This window comes from Ovis canadensis, chromosome 12, assembly GCF_042477335.2.
Source record: "Ovis canadensis isolate MfBH-ARS-UI-01 breed Bighorn chromosome 12, ARS-UI_OviCan_v2, whole genome shotgun sequence".
Lineage (NCBI taxonomy): Eukaryota > Metazoa > Chordata > Mammalia > Artiodactyla > Bovidae > Ovis > Ovis canadensis.
Genome location: NC_091256.1, coordinates 48,122,681 through 48,149,838, shown reverse-complemented (window position 1 = coordinate 48,149,838; position 27,158 = coordinate 48,122,681). Strand labels below are relative to the sequence as shown.

Here is a 27,158-nt window from a genome sequence, read left to right as displayed (position 1 = left end):
TTCGACAGCTTTATGAAGTAATGGTGTTAATCATAGATTTTTATTTAAAGAACATTAGAACTTAAATAAATATTAGATTTGATTTGTAATTAAAGAATCTGAGACCGAAAGATACTGAAATACTTTTAGAAAGTTGCATGCTTACGCTAGTATCAAACCTAGAAGGAGAACCCAGGATAAGACCTGGGTTCTTATCCAATGTTTCTTGTGTAATACCATACCACATGATTAGTATCTATAAATTTAGACTCTGAGACATAAAGAAACTATGACTTTGCCATGATTACTAAGCTAGATTCATTGAGGATAAAAACAGAAGATAGCTGAGGCTAGGGATTTCAGAATGTTGATCTGTGGGGGTACAAGTTTCAGAGTTGTGCACTATAGAACACACAGCATGACAGCTGACACTGCTGAGAGATATACCAATAATGTGAAATTTCAAATTTAACAAGAAAAATTTTGATAATAGTAATTACATTTATTATAAAATTTCAGACTTATTTTACATCCCAGAAATTTATTCTGTGATGACAGTTTTCGACTTGTGCCTTACTTAGCTTTGGATGAAAATTGCTCGCATTTAAAGTTATTGTAATCATTTCAACTACTGGAGGACAATAGTATTGCCTGGTACCTTTCCAACTTAAAAAAAAATAAGTATAAACAAAAGTGTTAAAGATATGACAGAGGAATTTAATACTAAGGAACCTGTGATTAGAATGACAAGAAATACCAGAAGTCTTTTTTCCAAGTAATCCATGGTACTGTCCAATGATTTTTAAGTGAATATACTTGTCAGAAGTAGCCACAGCCGGTGAAGCTAGATAGGTTCAGCTGTAGCTTTTCTAATATTTATAACTTGTCTACTTGTCCTTCAAAAACACCCACCAATGAAGTTCTCTGTGAACAGATGTTACGGATACAGTGAATACACCACAATCTTGCTCCTCAAGAGTTCATTGCCAAACAGGAGATATTTAAAGAAATAATTATGACCAAATAAGACATTATTATTTCTGTTGTTGAAACATAATTGAATTAAATTCTATTTATTTTTTTGTAGTAAACCATTTCAATTTATAGAAGAAATACTTTAATGTTGCTCTTTTTTTTTGGCTAGTGAAAATGTTATCTAAAAAAAAAGATATAGCAAAAGATATAATTTTAACGCTTAACCACCTGTCATTAGTGCCACATAATTATAGTCACAGAACTATTTGGAAGTTTAAGTCAGGCTGCTTACATAAATTCTAGTAATACTTAGATAAAGAATTTGTGAAATTTGAGCTTTTCTAGTTTTTGCCATCGGCAGTAGCAGTTGGTAATCCAAACAGAGATGTCTTTAATATATGTAATAAATTGATTTCTATTGATTATTGCGTACATTATTCCAAAAAGGTAATTTTAATATTTCCTCTAACTGAAACAAAAGCCCCCTCAAATTATCTTGTAAGATAAAATTACTGCTGAGTATCAAAGAAATTCCTTCATAAACTTATAAAAAATAATTGACTATTTGTTTACAATAGGAATATGATGAAGAATGGGCCAAGAAAATTCAGAGTGAGAAGTTTCGCTGGCATAACTCTCAGTGGCTGGAGATGGTAGAAAGTCGTCAGATGGATGAGAGTGAGCAGTACTTGTATGGTGATGATCGAATTGAGCCATACATCCATGAAGGAGATATTCTTGAGAGACCTGACCTTTTCTACAGCTCAGGTAAGATGATAACCAAGACAAAAATAAATACTTTTAATGTATGCTATAGGGGTTTTTTGTCTGCCACCTTTCTCATTCCCAAGGTTTATAAGCACTTCTTTTAGTAGGTAAATGGTCTTCTGCTAATGATTTTAGACATAACATCAGTACACACCAAGCAAACCTATTAACTCATCATTATCTTTTTCCAAGGTAGTCTTTGATGTGATCTCCATTAAAAAGGCTGTAACAAGGAAAATTAAAACAAGGAAAATTGCTCTTAATTTATTACTTTCTAGAATGTATAACTTAAAATGACATCTTCAAGATTTACTACTGTTTGAAAATGTGGTATTTTTCTCTATTCTGTATTTATTTAAATATATAGTTTACTAATTTATGTTTTGTTTTCCAGTGTGTTTAATTTTAACAGTCTCATTTTGCCATGGTTTTGCGTTAGTTGGGGCTTCTCTCATAGCTCAGTTGGTAAAGAATCTGCCTGCAGTGCAGGAGACCCCAGTCCAATTCCTGGGTCCAGAAGATCCACTGGAGAAAGGATAGGCTACCCACTCCAGTGTTCTTGGACTTCCCTTGTGGCTCAGCTGGTAAAGAATCTGCCTGCAATGCAGGAGACCTGGGTTTGATCCCTGGGTTGGGAAGATCCCCTAAAGAACGGAAAGGCTACCCCCTCCAGTATTCTAGCCTAGAAAATTTCATGGACTGCATAGTCCATGAGGTCAAAAAGAATCGGATATGACTGAGTGACTTTCACTTGCTTCAGTTTTGAAATAGTAACCCCTATTTGATTCTCTGATTGGGAAGATTTAGACAGTTTATAACAACAGTTTTTTTCATTCTACACTCTGCTAGTATTTTCAAGGTAAAATTTAATTTTTACATAAATCTTACATTTATTATACCCTTGTTGATTGTGCCATCTTCCTTTGTCCAGGGATTCTGTGCTTAGAGCCTAAGTTGTTGCATATTCTGCCTTCTAATGTGTTGTACTATTGCCAATATTAATTACTTTATTGAACTCATTTAGTTGAAGAGATGAAGGAAAGGATTTCTAAGATCTGTAGTAGGTTGGAAATAAAAGGCATTGAAAGTAATTGCATCTGAGTAAATGGCTCACTTTTTTTCCTACTATGTAGTCATTCATATGTTTTCATAATTGTATGCTCTGCATATTGCCCATAAGGCTGAATTATTTTTATATTTGATTTAAGGTACTTCAGTCCTGGAAAGTTGGTACTTTACTTTCAAAATTAAATGGATTTCTTCCTAACTGAACTTAACAGTAGTTATGAAATCTGCTTTGTGTTTCAGCCCAGATGGAGTAGATCATTAATTTCAACTAACCAGAATTTCTTAGTTCAGTAATGGCTAGCAGCTGTTCCTTACCTAGTGAGATCGTCATGAAGTAAAATAATGTAAAATATATGTGATATGAATTTTTTGATAATAGAAATCAGAATTTCTGAGAATCAGGTTTCTTGCTTTGAAAATTGATAGCTTCTTTTCAGTGTGAATCAATGAGCAGTTTCCAAAAACGAATAAAGCTTTTAACCACTTCAGTATTTAACTTTGTTGTTTCAATACAATTAGCTTCTGAACAGATTTCTAAAAAATTATTCCATTTTTCCAAAATCAATTCATTTAAATTAACCTCTTAAAATGAAAATCATAACATTTTTCTGTGAGATACAATTAAAATGTACAATTTAAGCTTTGTCAGAAATCTAAATTGTACATCTTTTTATATATCTAAATTTAGAAACAGCCACAGCTAATGGAAAAATAAATTGAAGCATTTGAGGAGTGAAATGTTATCATTAGATAGCCTCGTGGTGGTTGTTTTTTTATACCTGTAGCTTGAATATGGTAGACACTTGACAGCAGGGATTACACTGTTACAGTTCTCATATCAAGCCATCTGTACTCTTTATCTACTTTATTTTTCATAAATAGTTCATCAACTAAAAAAATATCTATGGTATTCTTGATATGTGTCATGGAAATCCAGATAGTGGTAGTCCTTGTCTTTTATTATGTACAGTTGTATCTTCAGAAACATGAGAAATTTTATAATACTACAGATTTATTTAGATGCTTGAGCCATCTTATTTGAGTCTCCATGAAACTTAGGGCTGCTTCTGATAAAGGCAACTTTAGAAGTTTTTCAACCACAAAAGTTAAGCTAAATGGCCAGTGATACCCTGGGCTTATCTTTTATTAAAAAATGAAATAGTATTTGCTACTTCCTGGTCAATAACCTCAGATGCAGATGACACCACCCTTATGACAGAAAGCGAAGAGGAACTAAAGAGCCTCTTGATGAAGGTGAAAGAGGAGAGTGAAAAAGCTGGCTTAATACTCAACATTCAGAAAACAAAGATCATGGCATCTGGTCCCATCACTTCATAGCAAATAGAAGGGGAAACAGTGGAAACAGTGACAGACTTTATTTTCCTGGGCTCCAAAATCACTGCAGATGGTGAATACAAGCCATGAAATTAAGACTCTTGCTCCTTGGGGGAAAAAAGCTATAACAAACCTAGACAGTATATTAAAAAGCAGAGATATTACTTTGCGAAAAAGGCCCATCTTGTCAAAGCTATGGTTTTCCCAGTAGTCATGTATGGATGTGAGAGTTGGACCATAAAGAAGGCTGAGCACTGAAGAATTGATGCTTTTGAACTGTGGCGTTGGAGAAGACTCTTGTGAGTCCCTTGGACTGTAAGGAGATCCAACCAGTCAGTCCTAAAGGAAATCAATCCTGAATATTCATTAGAAGGACTGATGCTGAAGCTGAAGCTCCAATACTGATGTGAAGAGCTAACTCATTAGAAAACACCCTGATGCTGGGAAAGATTAAAGGCAGGAGGAGAAAGGGACAACAGAGGATGAGATGATTGGATGGCATCACCAACTCAATGGACATGAGTTTAAGCAAGCTCCGGGAGATGGTGAAGGACAGGGAAGCCTGGCATGCTGCAGTCAATGGGGTCACAAAAAGTCAGACACAACTGAGCAACTGAACAACAATTTCCTGGTCATTAGTATTGCCTTCTGTATTTTCCAACAGTTAAATATGTCAAAACATATCTGTTTCTTTCTTGCTATTTTTTTCATTGTTTATTTCTTTATTTTTTAATATAAATTTATTTATTTTAATTGGAGGTTAATTAAAAATGGATCTTCATGTTATTATATGAAATAGGAATATATTTAACATCTCTTTATTGTTCAGTTCAGTCACTCAGTCATGTCTGACTCTTTGCGACCCCATGAATCGCAGTACGCCAGGCCTCCCTGTCCATCACCAACTCCCGGAGTTTACTCAGACTCATGTCCATCGAGTCAGTGATGCCATCCAGCCATCTCACCCTCGGTCATCCCCTTCTCCTCCTGATGCCAGTCCCTCCCAGCATCAGAGTCTTTTCCAGTGAGTCAACTCTTCCCATGAGGTGGCCAAAGTACTGGAGTTTCAGCTTTAGCATCATTCCTTCCAAAGAAATCCCAGGGCTGATCTCCTTCAGAATGGCCTGGTTGGATCTCCCTGCAGTCCAAGGGACTCTCAAGAGTCTTCTCCAACACCACAGTTCAAAAGCATCAATTCTTCGGCGCTCAGCCTTCTTCACAGTCCAACTCTCACATCCATACATGACCACAGGAAAAACCATAGCCTTGACTAGACGGACCTTAGTCGGCAGAGTAATGTCTCTGCTTTTCAATATGCTATCTAGGTTGGTCATAACTTTTCTTCCAAGGAGTAAGCGTCTTTTAATTTCATGGCTGCAGTCACCATCTGCAGTAATTTTGGAGCCCAAAAAAATAAACTCTGACACTGTTTCTACTGTTTCCCCATCTATTTCCCGTGAAGTGATAGGACCAGATGACATAATCTTCGTTTTCTGAATGTTGAGCTTTAAGCCAACGTTTTCACTCTCCTCTTTAATTTTCATCAAGAGGCTTTTGAGTTCTTCATTTTCTGCCATAAGGGTGGTATCATCTGCATATCTTTATAGTTACATTATTTTTCTTAGTCTAAAATAATTGTGGTTGTAGTTACTAATTCCCTTTCTATTATGAAATTGCTGCTGTTTGCTTTAAACCTTTTACCCACAGAGGAAGTATATTATAATCTGTAAAGCTGTATTGCTATTTTAATTGTTGTTCAGTCACTAAGTCATGTCCAACTCTTGGCGACTCCATGGACTGTAGCACATTTCTAAATGACTTTTTACTTTTTTGCTGTTCTTCTTTATTAATTGTAGTGAATCTTCTTAGCATTTAGTATATAACTATATTATAGAATATGAACCTTAAAATGGTTAGTTTCTGTCTCAGAATCATTGTAAAACTGTAATTTTCATTTCTTGTATATTTATGTGATATATCTTATCAAGTGTGGCCAAATAAGTTATGATTTATCTATTTTAGTCATTTCTTTTTGTCTCTTTCTCCATTGTTGATATCCATGTTCTCCCACACAGTCATTTCACTTTTAGCTAGTTCACCAAAGAGCTTAATATTGTGTTTCCATTTGACTTTTAGAAATAAATGTATTTCAGTAACAGTATATAAAAAGATAGAGTTTTTGTAGTTTTTTTATTTTTATGCGCAATATGTGTAAGCCACTTTTTTTTTTTACTATTTTAATTTACAATACTGTATTGGTTTTGCCATACATCAACATGAATTTGCCACGGGTGTACACGTGTTCCCAATCCTGAACTCCCTACCCTCTTCCCTCCTCATACCATCCCTCTGGGTCATCCCAGTGCACCAGCCACAAGCATCCTGTATCCTGCATCAAACCTAAACTGGTGATTCGTTTCTTATATGATATTATACATGTTTCAATGCCATTCTCCCAAATCATCCCACCCTCTCCCTCTCCCACAGAGTCCAAAAGACTGTTCTATACATCTGTGTCTATTTTGCTGTCCTGCATACAGGGTTATCGTTACCATATTTCTAAATTCCATATATATGTGTTAGTATACTGTATTGGTATTTTTCTTTCTGGCTTACTTCACTCTGTATAATCAGCTCCAATTTCATCCACCTCATTAGAACTGATTCAAATGTATTCTTTTTAATGGATGAGTAATACTCCATTGTGTATATGTACCACAGCTTTCTTATCCATTCATCTGCTGATGGACATCTAGGTTGCTTCCATGTCCTGGCTATTATAAACAGTGCTGCGATGAACATTGGGGTACATGTGTCTCTTTCAGTTCTGGTTTCCTTGGTGTGTATGCCCAGAAGTGGGATTGCTGGGTCATAAGGCAGTTCTATTTCCAGTTTTTTAAGGAATCTCCACACTGTTCTCCATAGTGGCTGTACTAGTTTGCATTCCCACCAACAGTGTAAGAGGGTTCCCCTTTCTCCACACCCGCTCCAGCATTTATTGCTTGTAGACTTTTGGATTGCAGCCATTCTGACTGGTGTAAAATGGTACCTCATTGTGGTTTTGATTTGCATTTCTCTGATAGAGTGATGTTGAACATCTTTTCATGTATTTATTAGCCTTTTTAAATTGAGTTTCAGAAATGACAAAGTTGACAAATTACCTATACTGGCAATAAATTTGCTTTGATTTCATTTTTATTCTAGTACATATCCCCATTTTACTCATAACCATATTATCATCAGTACTTTGTTGTTGTTTTTCAGTCACTCAGTCTTGTCCAACTCTTTGCAACCCCAGGATTGGCTGGTTGATCTTTTTGCAGTCCAAGGGTTTCTCAAGAGTCTTCTCTAAGACCACAGTTCAAAAGCATCAATTCTTCAGTGCTCAGCCTTCTTTATGGTCCGACTCTCACATCCATATATGACTACTGGAAAAACCATAGCTTTGACTAGATGGACCTTTGTTGATCTGCTTTTTAATACACTGTGTAGGACTGTCATAGCTTTTTTCCCACGGAGCAAGCATCTTTTAATTTCGTGGCTTCAGTCACCATCTGCAGTGATTTTGGAGCCCAAGAAAATAACGTCTGTCACTGTTTCCATTGTTTCCCTTTCTATTTGCCATGAGGTGATGGGACCAGATGCCATGATCTTCGTTTTTTTAATGTTGAGTTTTAAACCAGCTTTTTCACTCTCCCCTTTCACTTTCATCAAGAGGCTTTTTAGTTCCTCTTCGCTTTCTGCCATAAGGGTGGTGTCATCTGCATATCTGAGGTTATTCATGTTTCTCCCGGCAATCTTGATTCTAGCTTGTGCTTCAAACAGCCCGGCATTTCTCATGATGTACTCTGCATTTAAGTTAAATAAGCAGGGTGGCAATATACAGCCTTGACATATTCCTTTCCCAAGTTGGAAGCAGTCCATTGTTCATGTCTGGTTCTAACTCTTCCTTCTTGACCTGCATTCAGGTTTCACAAGAGGCAGGAAAGGCAGACTAGTATTCCCATCTCTTGAAGAATTTTCCACAGTTTGTTGTCATCCACAGTCAAAGGCTTTAGTGTAGTCAGTGAAGCAGAAGTTGATCGTCATTACTTAGAGCACCTCAAAAAAGGTGTGTTACATAACTGCTCTAAAAGGTTTCAAATAATTTAATAACCTTAATGTATATAATGCTCTACAGTTTACAAAATGTTTGGTATATATCATCTGTCTTCTCTTTGTTCTCTGGCTGTTTAAACATCACATGAAAGTCTTTGATTCCTTGCTGCTATCTTTGAACCAGTGAGGTAAAGTAGAAGCCTGGGAAGAATACTTCTGAATTTATTTGAATATGATTGCAATCAACAATGCATAATTCCTTTCTAGTATTTCTATAAAAGAATTATTAATTTTGGATACAGAATACTGAGAAACAGATAGTTCCAAAGAAGTTAAACTGCTTGTATTGAAGATTTAAGATATCATTTAATTTCATTCTAATGAAGAATGATTATTCATACATTAGAGTTACCTAAATTTTGTCAAGTCATTAAAGGGGAGTGTACAAGGTATAGTTTATTGAATGAACTGCAGTTTCTTAGGATTATTAGAAATTAAGTTCAGAAGTATAAATTTACCCTTTTTTATGTATATAGCATCAGGCTTATTTTATTACTAAACATTATATTCTAGGCCTATAAAATTTCTTAAAGTAGCTATATTCTGGGTTTATAAAATTTCTGGCTGAATCTTTAAACTCAGGTTTTTTTTTAGTATCATCTCTGTTTGATGAAATCCCTGTTTGTAGCTTCCTGTATTCCATTTATCCTTTTTACTCATTTTTCCCTTTGAAGACAATGAGAACTCTGAATCAAAATGAAGATGTTGAGAATTTAACAGTAGTTTTTAATTTAATTTCTTCCTCGTCTAGTTCACCTCACTAGACCATGTTTCATGTAATATAAACTTTTAAAGTATAATTCGGGTATTTTTATTTGGTTGTATTTTTATCTGAGTGTTATATTTTTATCTGAGTGTTATATTTCTGAGTGTTAGAATCTTTTATTCTCTGGCATGCTGAATATCTTTGTATTCATTTTCAATGTGTGGTATACATTTTATTTTGGCATTTTACTTTGCTTTGTTCCTCTAAAATTGGCAGGTTTCATAAAACTTGATCTGTAATTATTTGGTTTTAATTTAACAGAGAAACTTGTTGATTTTTGTAGTATTAACCTTGTTAATTTTAGCCAGACCTTAACAAAGTCTTAGATGGATAAAAAATAATTTTTTTAGCTGCTTAACTTTCAATCTGTGGTGTCTTGGCATTCCCATAATTTTGTTTTTGTAACTTTTTTGTGTTTAGCTGGTCTTTTGGTTTATAGAATTTTCAGCTTTTAAGCTTCCTCTTAAGTATTTTAAATTTCCTAAAGTAATAAGGTAAATACCAAAGGTATGATTAACAATTCAACAACTAAATACCAATACAAGTCTTTAATATATGGTATACAGCAAATAATGAAAGTCACTCAGTCATGTCTGACTCTTTGTGACTCCATGGACTATACAGTCCATGGAATTCTCCAGGCCAGAATACTGGAGTGGGTAGCCTTTCCCTTCTCCAGGGTATCTCTCAATCCAGGGATCGAACCCAGGTCTCCCGCATTGCAGGCAGACTGTTTACCAGCTCAGCCCCAAGGGAAGCCTATATATATCCATATAGCAAATGGATAGTGTTATGGAAATACAAATTATTTTACTTATTCATTTGCAAGCTCTATTAATTTTACGATATACTTGATTTTTAATACCCTTACTCTTAAACAGATTTTGTCATTAATTCCCAACTATCTGTTGATACTCAAATCAGTTACACCTCTTCCTCCCTCCCTTCCAACTGGGACTTTCTAACCTCTGCAGAACACAGTAATCCAGCTATAGCTTTTTCACCTCCAGTGCTCATTTGGCACATAAATCCCTTCCTGTTATATAATCATTTATTAATAAAATATATTATTTAATTGCATCTTAAGTGTCTATTTTATATTTCACTTAACATAAAACTCCTTTCAGAAATTGTGTATTGTAATTTTTTCCACAGGACCTAGCAAAGTATTTATTGCATGATAAGTATAAAATGATCATCTCATTACTAAATAGCTTGCTTACTGTGTGCCAAATTTATAAACAATATTGTGGATGCAACCTAGCCAACATTTACCTCGAGGTCACTTGCCAACTTGGAACACTTTAAACTTTAGAAGGTCTCAGAGCTTTTCAACTAGTAATTACAAGAGCCATATATAACAGCCCTGAAGCCATTACTGAGATTTTTTTTCCTCAGATTCTTCTTATTCTTAACTTATTCATAGAGAGTGAGAGTGAGAGAGAGTGAAGTCACTCAGTCATCTCCAACTCTTTGTGACCCCTTGAACTGGGGCCCACCAGGCTCCTCCATCCTTGGGATTCTCCAGGCAAGAATACTGGAGTGGGTTGCCATTTCCTTCTCCAGGGGAACTTCCCGGCCCAGAGATCGAACCCAGGTCTCCCACATTGCAGGCAGACGCTTTAACCTCTGAGCCACCAGGGAAGCCCAACTTATTCATAATTCTATCAAAAATAGGTTATCTGAATTCTTAGATTGGAGCAAATGGGAAAGCAGTATCTAAAATCAGCAAGGAGTAATAATAAATTCTTAGGTTTAGGAAAAGGAACACTTTATAAGCAAATTAATAAGTACTCAAAAAGCATGGTAGTATAGCCATTTAGTAATAACCTAGGGCATTACTATATAATGGTTGATGTTTATAATGAAGATTGTGTTATCAAGAAGTTTTTAAATTATATTCAGTATACTTTGTAAAAACACAGTTAATGTAAAATGTATTTACAAGGGTTTCTAACCAAAGTGTGTGTGTCTGTGTGAAGCATTGGTTATATAAAAATTCACTTGTTTGAAATATATAATTCCCTAATCATGCTACACAAATGAAGCTGCCCAGATATAAAATGTGGAATATATTAGAGTGTTGCTCTTTACCAAAACCATGCTATTTAATGTCTGTTCTATTTCCTTACTCATTCTCTGTCTTAGCCTGATAGGCTTATTGTTCCTCTCTATCCTTTCCCACCCTCTATCTTTTGTTGTCTTTCTACAAAACTATAAGCTCCTTGAAGGCAGAGACCGTGTCTTATTCATCTGTGTAATAAAATAGGACTGCAACATAGGTAGGGTTACTCACTCAGTTGTGTCTGACTCTGCAACCCCATGGACTGTGGCTTGCCACACTCCTCTGTCCATGGAATTTCTAGGCAAGAATGCTGGGATGGGTTGCCATTTCTTGCTCCAGGGAATCTTCCCTATCTAAGATTGAACCTGAGTGTCCTGCACTGAAGGCAGACTCTTCACCTACTGAGCCACCAGGGAAGCCACTGCAACATAGTAGATGCTTAATAAATGTGCAGAACAATTATGTATGCTATTCATTCATACTCTCAGAGAGAACTGAACATCATGCTAACATTTTTCTTCTGGACTAAATATACAGGTTATTTTCTATTGTGTTACTTAATAGAATAGTTTCCTTTTTATTCCCTACAAAGATGTTTCATTAGTTACTATTTTCTTTCTAGATGGATTAGTTGCCTCTGAAGGAGCCATGAGTCCAGATTTCTTCAATGATTATCACCTTCAAAACGGAGATGTAGTTGGGCAGCATTCATTTGCTGGCAGGTAAACAGTCTTCCAAGAAAAATCTAGTATATGGTGTTTCCCTTGATTTTAAAAAGCTAAAATTCTCTCATCACTTCCCGTTTTTCTTTTTCCATTAAAGAGTAAACAAATCCTGAATATTTTCAAGAACATGCTTGTTTGATTTTAAATTAACTTACAGAGTCACATTTTTCTATGTAAAAAAATGAAGATATCACAGTTCTAAGAAAAAAATATATTTTTTTCCCTCAGTTTGGAAAATATAGGCTGTCTATTGAAATAGGCAGTACTTTTGGCAAATTAATGATGCAGGTTATTTCATGTTTTCCAAATGCAATAAAATAGAAAATAACACAATACATGTATTTTAACAATTACTCAGATACCACTATTTTTAAAAAGTAGATGTGCTGATTAAATTAAGGACTTTTCCTCCTTGCATGGCATTCAAATAAAATATTTAAGGAAAAATCCTGACATGCCAGCACTGTTGTACAATTATAATAAAGTTTCCAACAGATATTCTGCTTCATTACTGATCTCATAGATTTTAAAAATCTTGCCAGAAAGTATAAATAATAGTTTTCCCTTCATATCATTGCTAAGGTATAATACTTTAATTTAGGATGACTATTGCAAATTTACATTAAAATGGTCCAAAGAATAGGTGTAGTCTTTTTACCCTTAAGACTATTTTTTTCTTTAAATTATTAATTTAATTTTCTCTTCTAAAATTACATATTTTATTAACAAATATTTCTGTTTGGAGAATAAGAATACAGTTGTGTGCTTTAAGAATACAGTTGCATGTTCACCTGAAACTATCACAACATTGTCAGTTGCAAAATGTTTTTGGTGTTAAAAAAAGTTAAAAAATTAAATTAAATTGAAAAAAAAATTTTTAATACAGTTGTGACCAATGTGTTATAACTCTTGAATCATCACTTTATATTAGCCATTTTAATTCAGTAGTAAAATTCTTAAAATAGCAGTTACTCTTCCTGCATGTAATTCACAATGATATGTTCTGTTTTAGTCTATTCTATTTTTGAAATGCAGATTGTGACCCACTATATTGGTTTCACAATTCACTGATGGTCATGACAAAATTTAAAAGCAGAGTAGAAAATACAGGAGTATTTTATGAATGCAATATCCTTCAGTATATTCAGTAGCCATTAGTAAACTTTAAATAAATAATAATACTTTAGAAATTGTTTCATCGGTGCACTGGATTGTCATGGTAAGAAACTACTTGCTTTAGGGAAAAAAAATTAAACATGATTAAATACCAGAAAGCATATGGCTTTTGACTACTTCTGATGCCTCTGTCTGTATTAGTTATAATTAGAGATTCTATTTAATTATTATACCAAATATATTCCATTGTATGACAGTTCACTGTACAAATGTTTTCTGAAACATAATTAGAAAAGGAAGAAATTATTTTGCTATATAATCCCAATGTTTATATTGAAGATTTTTGCTGATAGCACTTAAGATTAATTTTTCTGCCATTTGTGTTTCACTATGGACAAAACATTGCTTTTGTGTCTCCTGCATATACTTCCAGCTTAAAAAAAGCAAACTAACCATGCATTACTTACTTGAGAAAGACCTAATGTTTTGTATAGTTATGTGATTTTTAAGAACCTTATTGTATGTTTTGGGAGATGGCTACACTCACTAAGTTTTGTACTGTGTCCAAAGATTTCAGAATTTCATTCCTCAGTTCTGTTAACAAGTTTCTTTTTATAAAAAGACTTTGGGAAAATTCTCTTACTTTTGTACCTTTAGTTCTTTTTCAACATTAAAAAACCATAAGTAGCTTCTTTCACATCATAAAAGACATGTGATGGTAACATTGGCTTAAAGGATTTGTTAATAAAACTTGATGTAGACTATATATTTTTTCAAATAAAAAAATGGTATACTTATTTATTATAATCATTTTAAATTGAGATTGTTTGCCCTTTAAAAAGAACTTCCCCTGAGAAAGTTAAGTCTTTCATCTCTTGTCTTTTTTAATTTTTCAGGCCTTAAATGTAGTAACTGTATCATTTTCTTTTTGTATTTCCAAAAGAAGTAATTTACAGTGAATTTCCTTAGTTTTTTTGTAGGTAACAGATCGAATAAAAAGAGACTCTAAATTTTATCAACAGAGATACAAAGAAAGCTTAGAATATAGCCAAAAACTCATAGTTCTTCTTTGCTGCAGTTTTATTGATCCTCTGTAGAATCATTTACTGTGTTATGCAATTATTTTTGGTTGATTAGGATTGTCTTCTAATGGGATTCCTATTTTGTTCTTTGTAGTAACTGTGGATTTAGTCTGACTTAGTTTTTTAATTCTACAAATATTTTATTATAAATTGCTCCACAATTATTCACGTATTTTGGCATGATAATTTTGATGCATAATGTCCCAGATGTGAAATTTTAAACTAATGGCTACCTTTAGGTTTCTGGGATCCAATAGGTAAATATAAAACCTATTAGATCAAGTATCATTGACTTAAATTAATATTTTTGAAATATTTCATTTTAATTGATTTTAAGCAAAGTGGGATTTTTTAAAAAATGTAGACAGAAGATGTTGAACTCTTATTCTTCTTCTTTACTGTTGAAATGAGAATAAACAGACTTAATGAACAACATGAAGAATTTGGGTTAATTATGAAAGAAAAATGTCGATTAAATTTTAAATATTGAAAAAGCTGATTTTAAGAACAGGAGATGTTATCTGTTTAGAGAGGTTTTTTTTTTCCTTTAAATCAGGAAAATTGTCCACATGACTTAAAAATTCATTCCCTGTTCATCATATGTCTTTGATTAACAAGCAATGTCAAGTTAATTGAAATAGTAATAATTTTTAAATAATATATAAAATGTGAATGTTTATAATTACAAATGTTTTTAATGATTTGAGAACATGAAAGAGTATGACAGTGCCAAGTGGCATGCTGTTCAGCCAGTACTCGTGACTTTTCAGTCTTTGTGGGTTTTTAACATATCAGTTTCAGTGGGTTCAGGTGAAGTATATGATCCCAGATTTCTGCAAGGTAATGAATAAATTTCTAATTTGTATAAGAGGTTTTTTTAATTGTTCAGAAAAAAATTCTTTCTTTCTAAAATGACCACATTTCATACTGTGACAAATCTGTTAAAATGGGGAAACTGAGTCAAATTTAGAGAATGCTTTAAACAGTTCAAATTGTATGTTTCTTAAAATCCAAGTCAGGGTGCCCTTCTTAATATGAATGTCTACATCTGTGTAATATAGCAAGGCAGTTTAATTGGACACCAGTGAAAATTGTTAAGCTCATCCATCCTATTCTACAAGAGGGACTGGGTGTTTAATAAAATACATACTGGCAGTTAGCGAATCCCAGGTTTTAGACATGTGTCACTATCAGTTTGAACCTCTTGCCACCAGAATTTCCCAACATTTAGGGGGTAATGCAGAATATATTAGGGCTCCAAGGCATTAGCTATTGGGTTGCCATTCCCAGAGGTTTAGATGTAAATCTTGCACTCCCAAAACCTGAACTGGTATTAGAAAGTAAATTGGAACTTGCTATTGAAGCTAATTAAAAATAATAGGAGTATGACTGGCTTTTCCCCCCCTTATATACAATGTATCTGTACCATATTTTTGAACCTTTTTTTTTATTATAACTCTTACTTTTCAAGACTAACAAGAACCTCATGTTGAGAATTTTTAAACTGTTTCCAGCTTTTACAAATCAGTTTTTGTTGCAGTAAAAATGGTCCATTTTTCTTTTATAGGAATCCAATTTTCATAAACTGGAAAAAAATTTCAGGGACTGCTTGGATATCCTTGGGGCTTTGAAAAATATTTTTCAGAGGGCCTGGATTTCTTCTTTGTGGTTGGCACAGTGATGTCACTTACTGATGGTTTCACTAAAGTCAGAGATGAACTAGATGTGTGAATTATCTGAGCCATCTGATTCTCACACTTTCATTTTCTCTGTGTGTGCCCGCCTCTTTTTTTCTCTTTCTTAAAATACTTGGCCATTAACTTTTCTGTTCAATATATAGATGTTTCACATGTATATATTTTATTCTGTTTTCTCTAATTTATTTTCTTTAAAACATTAAATCATTGTTGAAATGTTAGTCATTTGCACAATTTTAAATGTTAGTCAGTTGTACAATTTTAAAAAGTACTAGATAGGACTAACACATTATTTTCTTAATATGTAAGTAGAAAGCTTTTATCAAAATTTTTCCTTCATATGAAACTCCAAATGTAAAATTTTGACTTATTCTTTAGCTATAAGGTCACCTTCATTATACTCAACTATTTAACTCAGTTATTTCACTTGAGAAAAGCAACCTTAAAATTCAATATTCCCTGTCTAAAAGGCGTTGTGTAGTATTAATATTTACTGCCCTTTGTATTATTCCTTGAATTACATATTAGGATATTATGTTAAAGCAGTTATTCAAAAGATAAATTATTATCTATATTACAGGCCCTTAATTTGGCAATTGAGAAATTATCATATATTGAGGTAAAATTAAATATGCTTATAAAATCCCTTATTTGATAAGTCCTCTATAAAGTTTTAATTGATAAGCCAAATTCTTTCATTTGTTCTCCTAGTATAAGTTTTAGTGACCTTCATTACTGTGGCAGGAGTATAGAAATTATATGGAAGGATCAAAAGAAATGAAAAGAACCTCACAGAAACATTTTCTTTGATAGATATTGAGACCAACAGTTTGCTCCGCAGCATTTTAAGAACTAAATGAATTATTATGAAATACTTATTAAATCTTTTAAAGATAATCATTAAAATCACTGCTTTATTAAGTATGTAACTTTTTTGTTCCTGATTTCTTTCCCTGTAAACTTTTTCTCAGAGGAGAACATGCTTCATGAAGTCTTTAAAAAAACTTCTAACTTTAGTAATTTTTCCAGTCATGGTGAATACAAATAAAGCAGCCAGTTTCCATTTTCACCTATCAGCTGCAAAATAATTTTTAATGCTTATATCCACACATGGGAGCAAAGAGGTTCTGTGATACACCTCTTGTGGGCATTTAAATGGACAAAACCTCAATGAACTATATTTGGTAACAGAGAACAGAAGCCTAAAATTCCCTAACTCTGTAATTTCTTTTCTAAGAATTTATCCTCAGGAAATAATCAGAGATAAAGACTGAGTAAATAATTGTGTGTCAAAGAAAATAGATTCATTGAGTGTAGTGAGATCCACTTACCTAATAGTGGAATAAATGTTATTTTTGTGAAGTTTTCTAATACTTGATCTTAGCTGTATTGAAGTTGGGATATTTGCAAGAATTGCTTTTTAGCTTAAATGGAATTTTGTTAAATCATGATTAAAACATATACAGCAGAATCTAAACCATGGTCTTGGGTAATAAGACAATATCCTGTTTACTTTTAAGTTACTCCTTTTCAGGGTGTATGATTTGATCTAAACATATCCAAATCTGTGTAAATTTTTATTATAATTATATTCAGTTGTCCAAATGACATTATTTTAGCATATATAAACATGTTATTTCAGGCTCAGTAATAATTGCTATAGCTAAGTATAACCAGTAGAAATAATTTTAAGTTCTTCCCATCTTTATTAACCAATCCGAAATGCATGGTAAAATTTCTCGAAATGAATAAAACTATTTATAGGAAATAACACTCTGTGATAGGTAAGATTCCATCTAAGGCAATGAAATGGTTTAATTAGTGGGATGTGAAAACCGGAGACCGAGTGGCAATAGCTATGTGACAGTTCTGAAGAGAGAAGCAAACCAGTGCAAGCGAACAGTCTCTTGAGCGTGAGACTCTGGCTCTAACACAGCCCTTACATTAAATGGCATTACATTTTTTTCTCTCTAAATACTCTCAACAATTATGCCAGTTGTTTACTTTTTTTATCTCAGAAGATGGAATGTCTTAGGAGCCTTCTAAGAGTTTCAAAGAATAAAATTTAAGGTACTTTTTTGTCTGAATCTTATTATACAAAGACTAATAACTTGCATGTAGCTAACATTTGGGCTTCCCTGGTGGCTCAGTGGTAGGAATCCACCTCAATCCCTGGGTCAGGAGGCTCCCCTGGAGACAGAAGTGGCAACTCCAGGATTCTTGTCTAAGAAATCCCATGGACAGAGAAGCCTGGTGGGCTACAGTCCATGAGGTTGCAAAAAGAGTTGAATATGGCTTAGCAACTAAACTAAACAACAACAAAGCTGACATTTATTTCATCATGTGTCTCATTTGATCATCAACAGTGTGTAAGGTATATAGGGCAAAGTAGTATTGACCCTGTTTTAACAAATGTAGAAATTAAGGCTCAGAGATTTTTAAGGCACTAGCCGAAAAGCAGTTAGGTAATATAGTGAGGCCTTTAAGCTTGGTAAGAGCCAGCGTTCTTAGTATTACACCATTACTGCCTCCAAATGGCAAGCAGATATGTTAGTCTAACAGTGAACTATGCTTTAGAAAGCTTAGGGTAAATGTTATTAAAATTCAGAGTAAGATATGTAGATTTTGTTGTATAATACAGAATATTATTTACTTATTTTGCATTAATACACTGTATATGGTTTACTGAAAATTGGTGTTTAGATTGCTTGGAGACAAATTGCTAAAATTTATTAACATATCAAGTAACTAGTTCACTACCATTAAACTGTGTTAAGTAGTTCATTAAGTTCTCTACAGATTAATCCAGTTGAACAAAAAATGAGGATGAAATGAGTGGGATAATCTCAGTCTACAAGGATTAATGTCTCCAGCAAATCTTTCATTTAGCTAATTAATCAATGTAAATGTTTAGGTACATGATGCTACTGTACTATGCCTATAAGTGAATCCTTATATATTAGTCTTAGTTGACTTCTTTGTTAAGCCTTTTTAATAGAAAAAACTTCTTTTTAACCTTAAAAAAGGCAAAGGAATTCAATTCAGTTCTACTGCTTGGATACTAATGATTTGCATTTCCCAAGGAAAATTGAATTACGTTTTATTAGTAAATTGGGCCTATAACTTTTAAGGCCAGATTTTATTAGATTATCACACATCAGCATTAGCAAATTGTAAACTTTACTGAAATATAGAAATTCAAGCCAAAAATCAAGGCTTAAAATACTGGAAACCTGGGAAGATATTTTATCCCAGAAAAATTACACTGACTTGAAAAAAATATTTTAAGTGATTTGCTTTCCTTTGGAAATTTAGAAGCAAGAGAAGTTGGCTGCAGAACTGCTCTCATCAAATTCGTGTTAATTTTCAGTCTGGTGATCTGAGCTTGGGTTTTGGAGGCAGGCATGATAGCTGTGTGTAAATCCAAAGATCCTCCCAAAGAAAACCAAATTTGTTGTCTCTTTATTGGGACTTTCATTTAGGAGAAGAATTTCAGTATAATTGAGTCTATAAATTTAATAAGTAATCTGAATATGTCTAGATCCTATAAAAATGTTAACACATCAATTACCGTGTAGTTTTGTACCAGAAGAAATGACATGGGAGTTCATCCAGTCATGACTAGGAACTTAATATATCACCACCATTTAAGTGTGATTATCCAATGCTAAAGTTCATTCATTTTTATAGTTATTAATAACATTTTTGTTGGCTGTACAGATACACAGAAATGAGTTATAAATTTAAAAAGAAAGAAAGTCCTTAAGCATGGATGACTGCTTTTATAATAAATTTGACCAATAAAATGCTCTTATTTTTTTAATTGAGTTTTTTAAGATAATAGGATACATATTACAATTATAAAGACTTGCTTATTCATAGTCTAATGAGAATTTTAAAATTGTAAGCAATTTGGTTGATAAGCACTACCACCCCTCCAGAAAAATAAAAGAGAAAGGAAAATAGAGCATGTCATCTTTTATTTCCCTTAAGTCTGGATCCAGTGAATCTGAGCTTACTCCTAAACTTAGGGATCGATTTGTCTAGCCCGTCTGTGTTTTGATTGATTTAACAATATGATTTAAAGTATTTATGATTAATTGTTTTGAAAGCCCCTGTATTAGAAACGTGAACCAAATGTTTTTTTTTCTTAAATAATTTTTTAAAATAGATGAAACCTAGAGCCAATAGGTTTTTTAGTGTAAAGTTAATTAATTCCCATATTCTCCATATTGCCCGTAGACCTTCCAGATGTGCTGTTGCAAATAGCTCACCCCTCAGATATGAGCCATATGGGTTCTGTAAACTGATTTGCACTTATTTTGAATAGGGATTGTACAGATTACAGATGAATTATTAAAGTAAATGTATATTGCCAAATAAATCTAATAGCAAAATATTAAACTGTAGTAAATGAGAAAAGGAATGTGCAAATGAAGACCTGCCTGTTTTAATAAGTTTAGTGGTTACCTTCTCAGTTTCAACCAAAAGAAAAGAGTTTCTTTTTTTGTTTATTTGTTATTGTGTGTGTGTTTTTTTTAAAGTCTATAAAACTGCTTACAGAAGTATCTAAGACAAAAACAAGGAAATATAATGTTCTAAACTCAACCAGTCCAAACCACTTGAGCTGCTATGACAGCTCATAAAACTGAGAGTAGTTTTTAACTGGGCTCTGTTTTACATTGCCAAAGTGAATTTTCCTTGCAGGAAGTAGCCAGAGGGTTTATTTGGTTTCCAGTCCAAGGCTTTGATCTTTCTGTACTGTCACATCTCGGGTTACATAGCCCTTTTTCACTGCAGTAAATCTGCAACCGTTAATGAGAATAAAATTTCCTCCTCCTTACTGATCGCATGCTGTTAAATGCCAAAACACAGCCAACTGCATATTTGCAGATTTCAGCTACAGTGTATGAAAACAAGGCAATCAGTTTAATCTTGTTGTCTTTGTAATTCATTTTATTGGTCGTTCTTCCTTTCTAAATGACCTATTTTATCAAGTAAGTGGTTGCAAGGCTAAAGCTGGGAGAAAGATTTAGAATGTTAATAAGCTGAGAGAAGAAAGGTGTGCATGTGAGGCGGGGCAGGGTGAGGGAGTGACTGCACATGGCGCATGTACTACCATCAATGTTCAAATTAGGTCTAGTTTAATGCTCTTGAAAGCACAAACCTCTCCTTCTCAAATAAAGAAGCTAGTTTTTTATTTCTTGGATCATGTTGTATATTCAGTTTCAACATAAATTTGCACTTAATTAGTTTATTTAATAAGTCAGAACATTATTTTTCACTTTTGACTTCAGAGATTTCATAGTATTTAAAGGATTTCAAAAAAGTTGACCTCTACATTGTAAGAGCTATTCTTAACATCATTTTAAGTATCCACCGAACCATCTTACTGTATGGGTCCTTACAAATACTGGAAATGCTATAAATATCTGTTGAATAAATCAGTGGAAATTCAAAATCACATTTAAGCAAGCTGAATCTTATACATTGTTAAACATATACATCTTCATAGTGAAGTACAATAAAGTCACATTTATTTTTTGCTACAATGAAACCCCCCCAGTTGAAGCATTAATCATTTGATTCAGTTAATACATGTTACTAAGTTTATTTTTCACTTAAACCTATTATCTTTATTACTGACTTATTTTCTGGTCGGTAGCTGGAACTTATCTCTGTCAAGAAATTCACTTTTAGAATGCCGATTTAGATGATGGGCATTGATAAATATATTTTATTAATATTATATGTTTACATAGATCACATTATACATAAATATGAAATATAAAATATGTAAAAGAAATCTGCTTCTGGTTTCTCACCAATGAAGTCAGTTTCTGTTATAGCCGTTTGTTTTCACAAAATAAATTATTTCTATTTTCATCAGCAGTGTGTAATACCAGTTCATTGATTTATATAACTGTCATTAAAAACAACAACTGAAAACTATGTTGAAGCACAGAATAAGATTCTAAATTGGGGAAGTAGAGTCAGATCTTCTGATAAAACAGAGGACCCACTTTGGATAAAGTGTCTGTTAGTTACCCCAATAAGAGGAGAAGGGTAAGAAAAAAGAATGGCATGAAAATTTGAAGAGAAAGGGATGTATAGCACTACCCTTGTCTTTTCAGAAGATATTTGATATAATGTAGAAATGTTGAACTTTAAAACTGTAGCTTGTGCTTTTAGAATTAGTGTTTCCAAATAAGCCTATCTACATGTAGTTAGACTATAACATGAAAGTTTGCATGTGGGAAAAAAATGATGGAAACTAAAGCAGAATTTTTAAACTCTGTATTTGAGGGTATTGGGGGCTGTTAAATAGTTTACTTCTTTGTTTTTCTACTACTTTTAAATCTGCATCAGACAGTCCATAACCCATTCAAAATTCTGGACATGAAAGTTCACAGAAAATTCCTGCACAAAACAATTTTTTTAAGTTTTTGTTGGTCTTTAAAAAGTGAAAGAAAAATCTTAAATGAGTGAAACTGCTCCAAAAAGGTCATTTCTATAACGTAAACCATCCAGTCCAATTTTAAATGAAATTGCTAGCATGGAACAGAAACATGCAGGCTTCAATGCCATACAGACTTAGTCTTTATTCTAATTGTATTATTTAAAATGTTATTCTCTAAAGTTGTTTCAAATCTGTCTATAATTTGAGATATGCTGATTAATGATAATGTGGCATTTATTGAAATTTATTTACTGAGTGCCAGACAGTATGCTAATTGCTATTGTTATATCCCTTCTCTAATTTGATCTTCACAACAACTCAAAGAAGGAGACATTAGGGAAACCAAAGCTTATTGAGTTAAGCAGCTTGCCCAAGGTTATCTCCTTACCTCCAGGTGTCTATTCTTACTTTTACTCCACATCACTCTCTTCCTTCTATTACAGTGAAGAAAGTGCCTTTTCCTTCAAATGCAGTTGATTCATTTCACTTGGAACCCCATCCCTTCTTGCCTTCCTGAGGTCTTCTTTCATGTCATCCTTCTTCTCCCTTCTACCAAATCATTCCTGTCTGCATATAAACTCAGTGTGGAATCTCCAAAGTTAAACTCTTTGCCCCAACATCACATTCCAGCCTCTACCCATTTCTCATTTCTCTTCATACAGTACATCTCAGAAGACTCTCATTCACTCTTCTGTTTCTCCAGTTTTGCCCAGAACACTAGTAAGTTTCAAATTGCCAAATCCATGGACCTTTCTCATCTTTAACTCTCAGCAGTGTTTGACACACATGTCCAGGCCCTGCTTTTTGAAACTGGCCCTTTTTCAACTTTCAAAGCACTCCATTTAACTCTCCTCCTAGGATCTTCCCCATTCCTTCCCAGTGTTCTCTGCTGGATATGCCACTTCCTTTTCACCATTAAATGCTGGTTACTGTAGAACTTCAACCCTGTTCTCTATCCCTATCATTTTGTGGAGCCCTCTTCTCTAATTGCACCCATGACCTAGATAGAGGATTTCATCCAGATCCCATGTCATTAAATGTTAATACTATCTAAAGGCTTGTATTTTTATCTGATACATCTCCTCTGAGCACAAGCTTTGTTCTTGTATTTAACATACCCAATTGAATGTTTAGTAAAATCATGAGACTTAGCTTTTGGTTTCCCACATGCAAATAGGTGCCTGCTCTAATCTTCCACTTAAGCAAATGTCACCATCAACCAAAGTTCAAACCATAAACTTTGGAGTTTGCCCTGGTTCCTCCCTTTTCTTCACTATTACCACTATCTCCAGTGCAAATCATCTGCAAGTCCTGTTGTTTTCATTACTAGATTGTCTCAAACTTGGCCTTTTCTTTCCATATCCACCGTTAGTGCCCTAGTCCACGCCACCATCATCTGTCACCTGAACCATTCAGAATAGCCTCCTGACCTCCCTGCTTCCATATTTACCTTCTCTTGCAATCCATTTTTTCCCCAGACTAACCATAGTGATCTTTTTAAAATGTAAATCAGATCATTTCAAATGCACAATGTGTAGTATTTATTAAATATATAATTAAGATGTATATATAGTATTATGTACTTGTAATATAAAGTTGTTGGTAGGAGCCTAAGCTAAATAGGAAAATTTTTAGTAACCTACATAACATAAAAAACTGCCTTTTTAATTGCAGTAATTTGTATACATAAAGGTGATTGCCTCGATTGTTATGATTAAGAAAATCCTAGTGCACATGTGTTACACTACCGCATATCCAGCTGAATATACCTATACTGAAAAGTACCATCTATACTGAATGTAAGCTTTCTCTTGCTTTAAAAAAATATTGTCAAAAGAAACTTGTAATGTCTCAATATTACAAGTTTTATATTAGTTTTCACTGTCACATAGCCTGTGTTTTGTAGAAACAAATTTTACCACATATTTAAAATTAATAAAAGGTTTTTTGATCTTGTTACTTTATTATTGGGTCTTAACTAGTTGACCTGTTGAGAATCAGTTTATCAGAAGTACAGATTATATACTATTGGAGATTATTTTATTTCCAAAAAATACTTTTAATTTTTACTTAAAGTTTCTGTGATGATGAATGACGATAACTTTATAGAGTACTAAATAAATACAATTGAAGTAAGAATATACATTTAATGTTTTATTTTTAACATTTAAAATTTATTTTATTCAGTAACCTTTTTAATTTAGAAACACTTGGATGGGCTTAAAGGATAAAAATCAATAAGAAATAATCTTTTTCCCGTTGAGAAGGATATATATAATTCAGGGTTAAAATATAGTTTTTTGAAATGACTTAAAATATCATATTTATTATTCTTTATTTCACTCTTTAAAAAGACTTTTAAAGGTAATAGTATTATCAGGCTTAGAAAAATAATTAAATAATTAATGCTAAGTACAGTGTCAGTTTTTATGTGTCAGTGGTCTTCTACATGTTCCTGCCAAATTTTGTATTGTTCTCACACCTTGATTAAATGTGTGTGTGTCCCACTGACATAAATGTCTTAAACATTTTTTACTTGTCCTTAATCTTTAGACAATACCAATTAATCATTAGAGAAGAATGCCATAATATCTTAGATACTTTTTTAAGAGCATGCTATTTGTTAACTTAACTTCTGTTACAAAAGATTATACCTTTAACATTTTTTCCAAAAGAAACAAGATAATCTAATGACAATATTATATGTCAATAATATTTCAAAACCAGAAAAAATAAAAATAATTTTTAAAGATTTTGTGATGAATTTTCTTAGACAAATAAGTAAACAGATTAATATTTTTGCATTTTAAACTAAGCAGTGCAATATTTGACAAAAGAATCACATTATTATTAAAATACAACCTCCTGAGTTTTACATAGGCTGTTTAATAATACTGCTCCTTAATGCTCTGGTGATTCACTAGAATTCAGTTACTTCATTATAACAATAAGCACTTTGGAGGGACTGATTCAGACAACAGCTTTTTGTACCTATGTAGTAGAATGCCTCTTTAGAAACACGTCAGTCAGTCAGTTCAGTCGCTCAGTCATGTCCGAACCTTTGTAACCCCAGGAATCGCAGCACGCCAGGCCTCCCTGTCCATCACCAATTCCCGGAGTTCACTCAAACTCACGTCCATCGAGTTGGTGATGCCATCCAGCCATCTCATCCTCGGTCATCCTCTTTTCCTCCTGCGCCCAATCCCTCCCAGCATCAGAGTCTTTTCCAGTGAGTCAACTCTTCGCATGAGGTGGCCAAAGTACTGGAGTTTCAGCTTTAGCATCATTCCTTCCAAAGAAATCCCAGGGTTGATCTCCTTCAGAATGGACTGGTTGGATCTCCTTGCAGTCCAAGGGACTCTCAAGAGTCTTCTCCAACACCATATTTCAAAAGAATCAATTCTTTGGCACTCAGCTTTCTTCATAGTCCAACTCACATCCATACATGACCACAGAAAAAACCATAGCCTTGACTAGACTGACCTTTGTTGGCAAAGTAATGTCTCTGCTTTTGAATATGCTCTCTAGGTTGGTCATAACTTTTCTTCCAAAGAATGCTCAAACTACCACTCAATTGCACTCATCTCACACACTAGTAAAGTAATACTCAAAATTCCCCAAGCCAGGCTTCAGCAATACGTGAACCATGAACTTCCAGATGTTCAAGCTGGTTTTAGAAAAGACAGAGGAAGCAGAGATCAAATTGCCAACATCCGCTGGATCATCAAAAAAGCAAGAGAGTTCCAAAAAAACATGTATTTCTGCTTTATTGACTATGCCAAAGCCTTTGACTGTGTGGATCACAATAAACTGTGAAAAATTCTGAAAGAGATGGGAATACCAGAGCACCTGACCTGCCTCTGGAGAAACCTGTATGCAGGTCAGGAAGCAACAGTTAGAACTGGACATGGAACAACAGACTGGTTCCAAATAGGAAAAGGAGTACGTCAAGGCTGTATATTGTCACCCTGCTTATTTAACCTCTATGCAGAGTACATCATGAGAAATGCTGGATGGGAAGAAGCACAGGCTGGCATCAAGATTGCCAAGAGAATTATCAATAACCTCAGATATGCAGATGATACCACCCTTATGGCAGAAAGTGAAGAGGAACTAAAAAGCCTCTTGATGAAAGTGAAAGAAGAGAGCGAAAAAGTTGGCTTAAAGCTCAACATTCAGAAAACGAAGATCATGGCATCTGGTCCCATCACTTCGTGGGAAATAGATGGGGAAACAGTGTCAGACTTTATTTTTGGGGGCTCCAAAATCACTGCAGATGGTGATTGGAGCCATGAAATTAAAAGACGCTTACTCCTTGGAAGAAAAAGAAACATGTTAGTGTCCTACAAAACATAATTTGAATAGTGAGATTTGAAGAGACATTGTGTCAAAGAGCTTGATGTAAATGTTACTTTCTGATGTCTCCCATCTCATGAGCAAAGGTTTACTCAGTAGAAAATTTTCATTTTACATAGTAAGGTAGATAGGGAAGGAAGGAGGTAGGTATAAGTAGGTAGATATTCCCAAGGAAATGAGAGATAAAACAGTTTAGCCTTTGAACTTTTTTTAATGCTAATATCATAGCTGTTGATGAATTCTGAAAAATTTTAAGTGAAAGAGTTTTAGATTGGTTAAAATGCATTAGATTTTCTCATTTTTAAAAAAAGGCAGTAAGCCTCCATTGAGGGTTATGGAAGGGAACTCTGGAATTCAGGGGATTAACTATGAGCTATAATCCTGTAGATTTTATTGTTGTTCAGTCTCTAAGTCATGTCCAATTCTGCGAACCCATGTACTACAGCACACCAGGTTTCCCTGTCCTTCACTAGCTCTCAGAGTTTGCTCAAACTCATGTCCATTGAGTCAGTGATGCCATCCAGCCATCTCATCCTCTGTCACCCCCTTCATTTACTTGTAGGAATTTTAGGCCAATAGGAAGTTTTTCAGTGGTAGTCCAAATCACT

The 27,158-nt window shown here is 33.7% G+C and overlaps 1 protein-coding gene across 1 annotated transcript in view; it reads left to right on the top strand.

The window, feature by feature from the left end:
• The window catches only part of KIFAP3 (kinesin associated protein 3), a 148,026-nt gene that overhangs the window by 105,217 nt on the left and 15,651 nt on the right, over positions 1 to 27,158 (top strand). The window contains exons 18-19 of the mRNA XM_069545614.1: positions 1,533 to 1,722; positions 11,737 to 11,836. Of these exons, the coding sequence (XP_069401715.1) occupies positions 1,533 to 1,722; positions 11,737 to 11,836 (290 nt within the window). The remainder of the gene's footprint in view (positions 1 to 1,532; positions 1,723 to 11,736; positions 11,837 to 27,158) is intronic.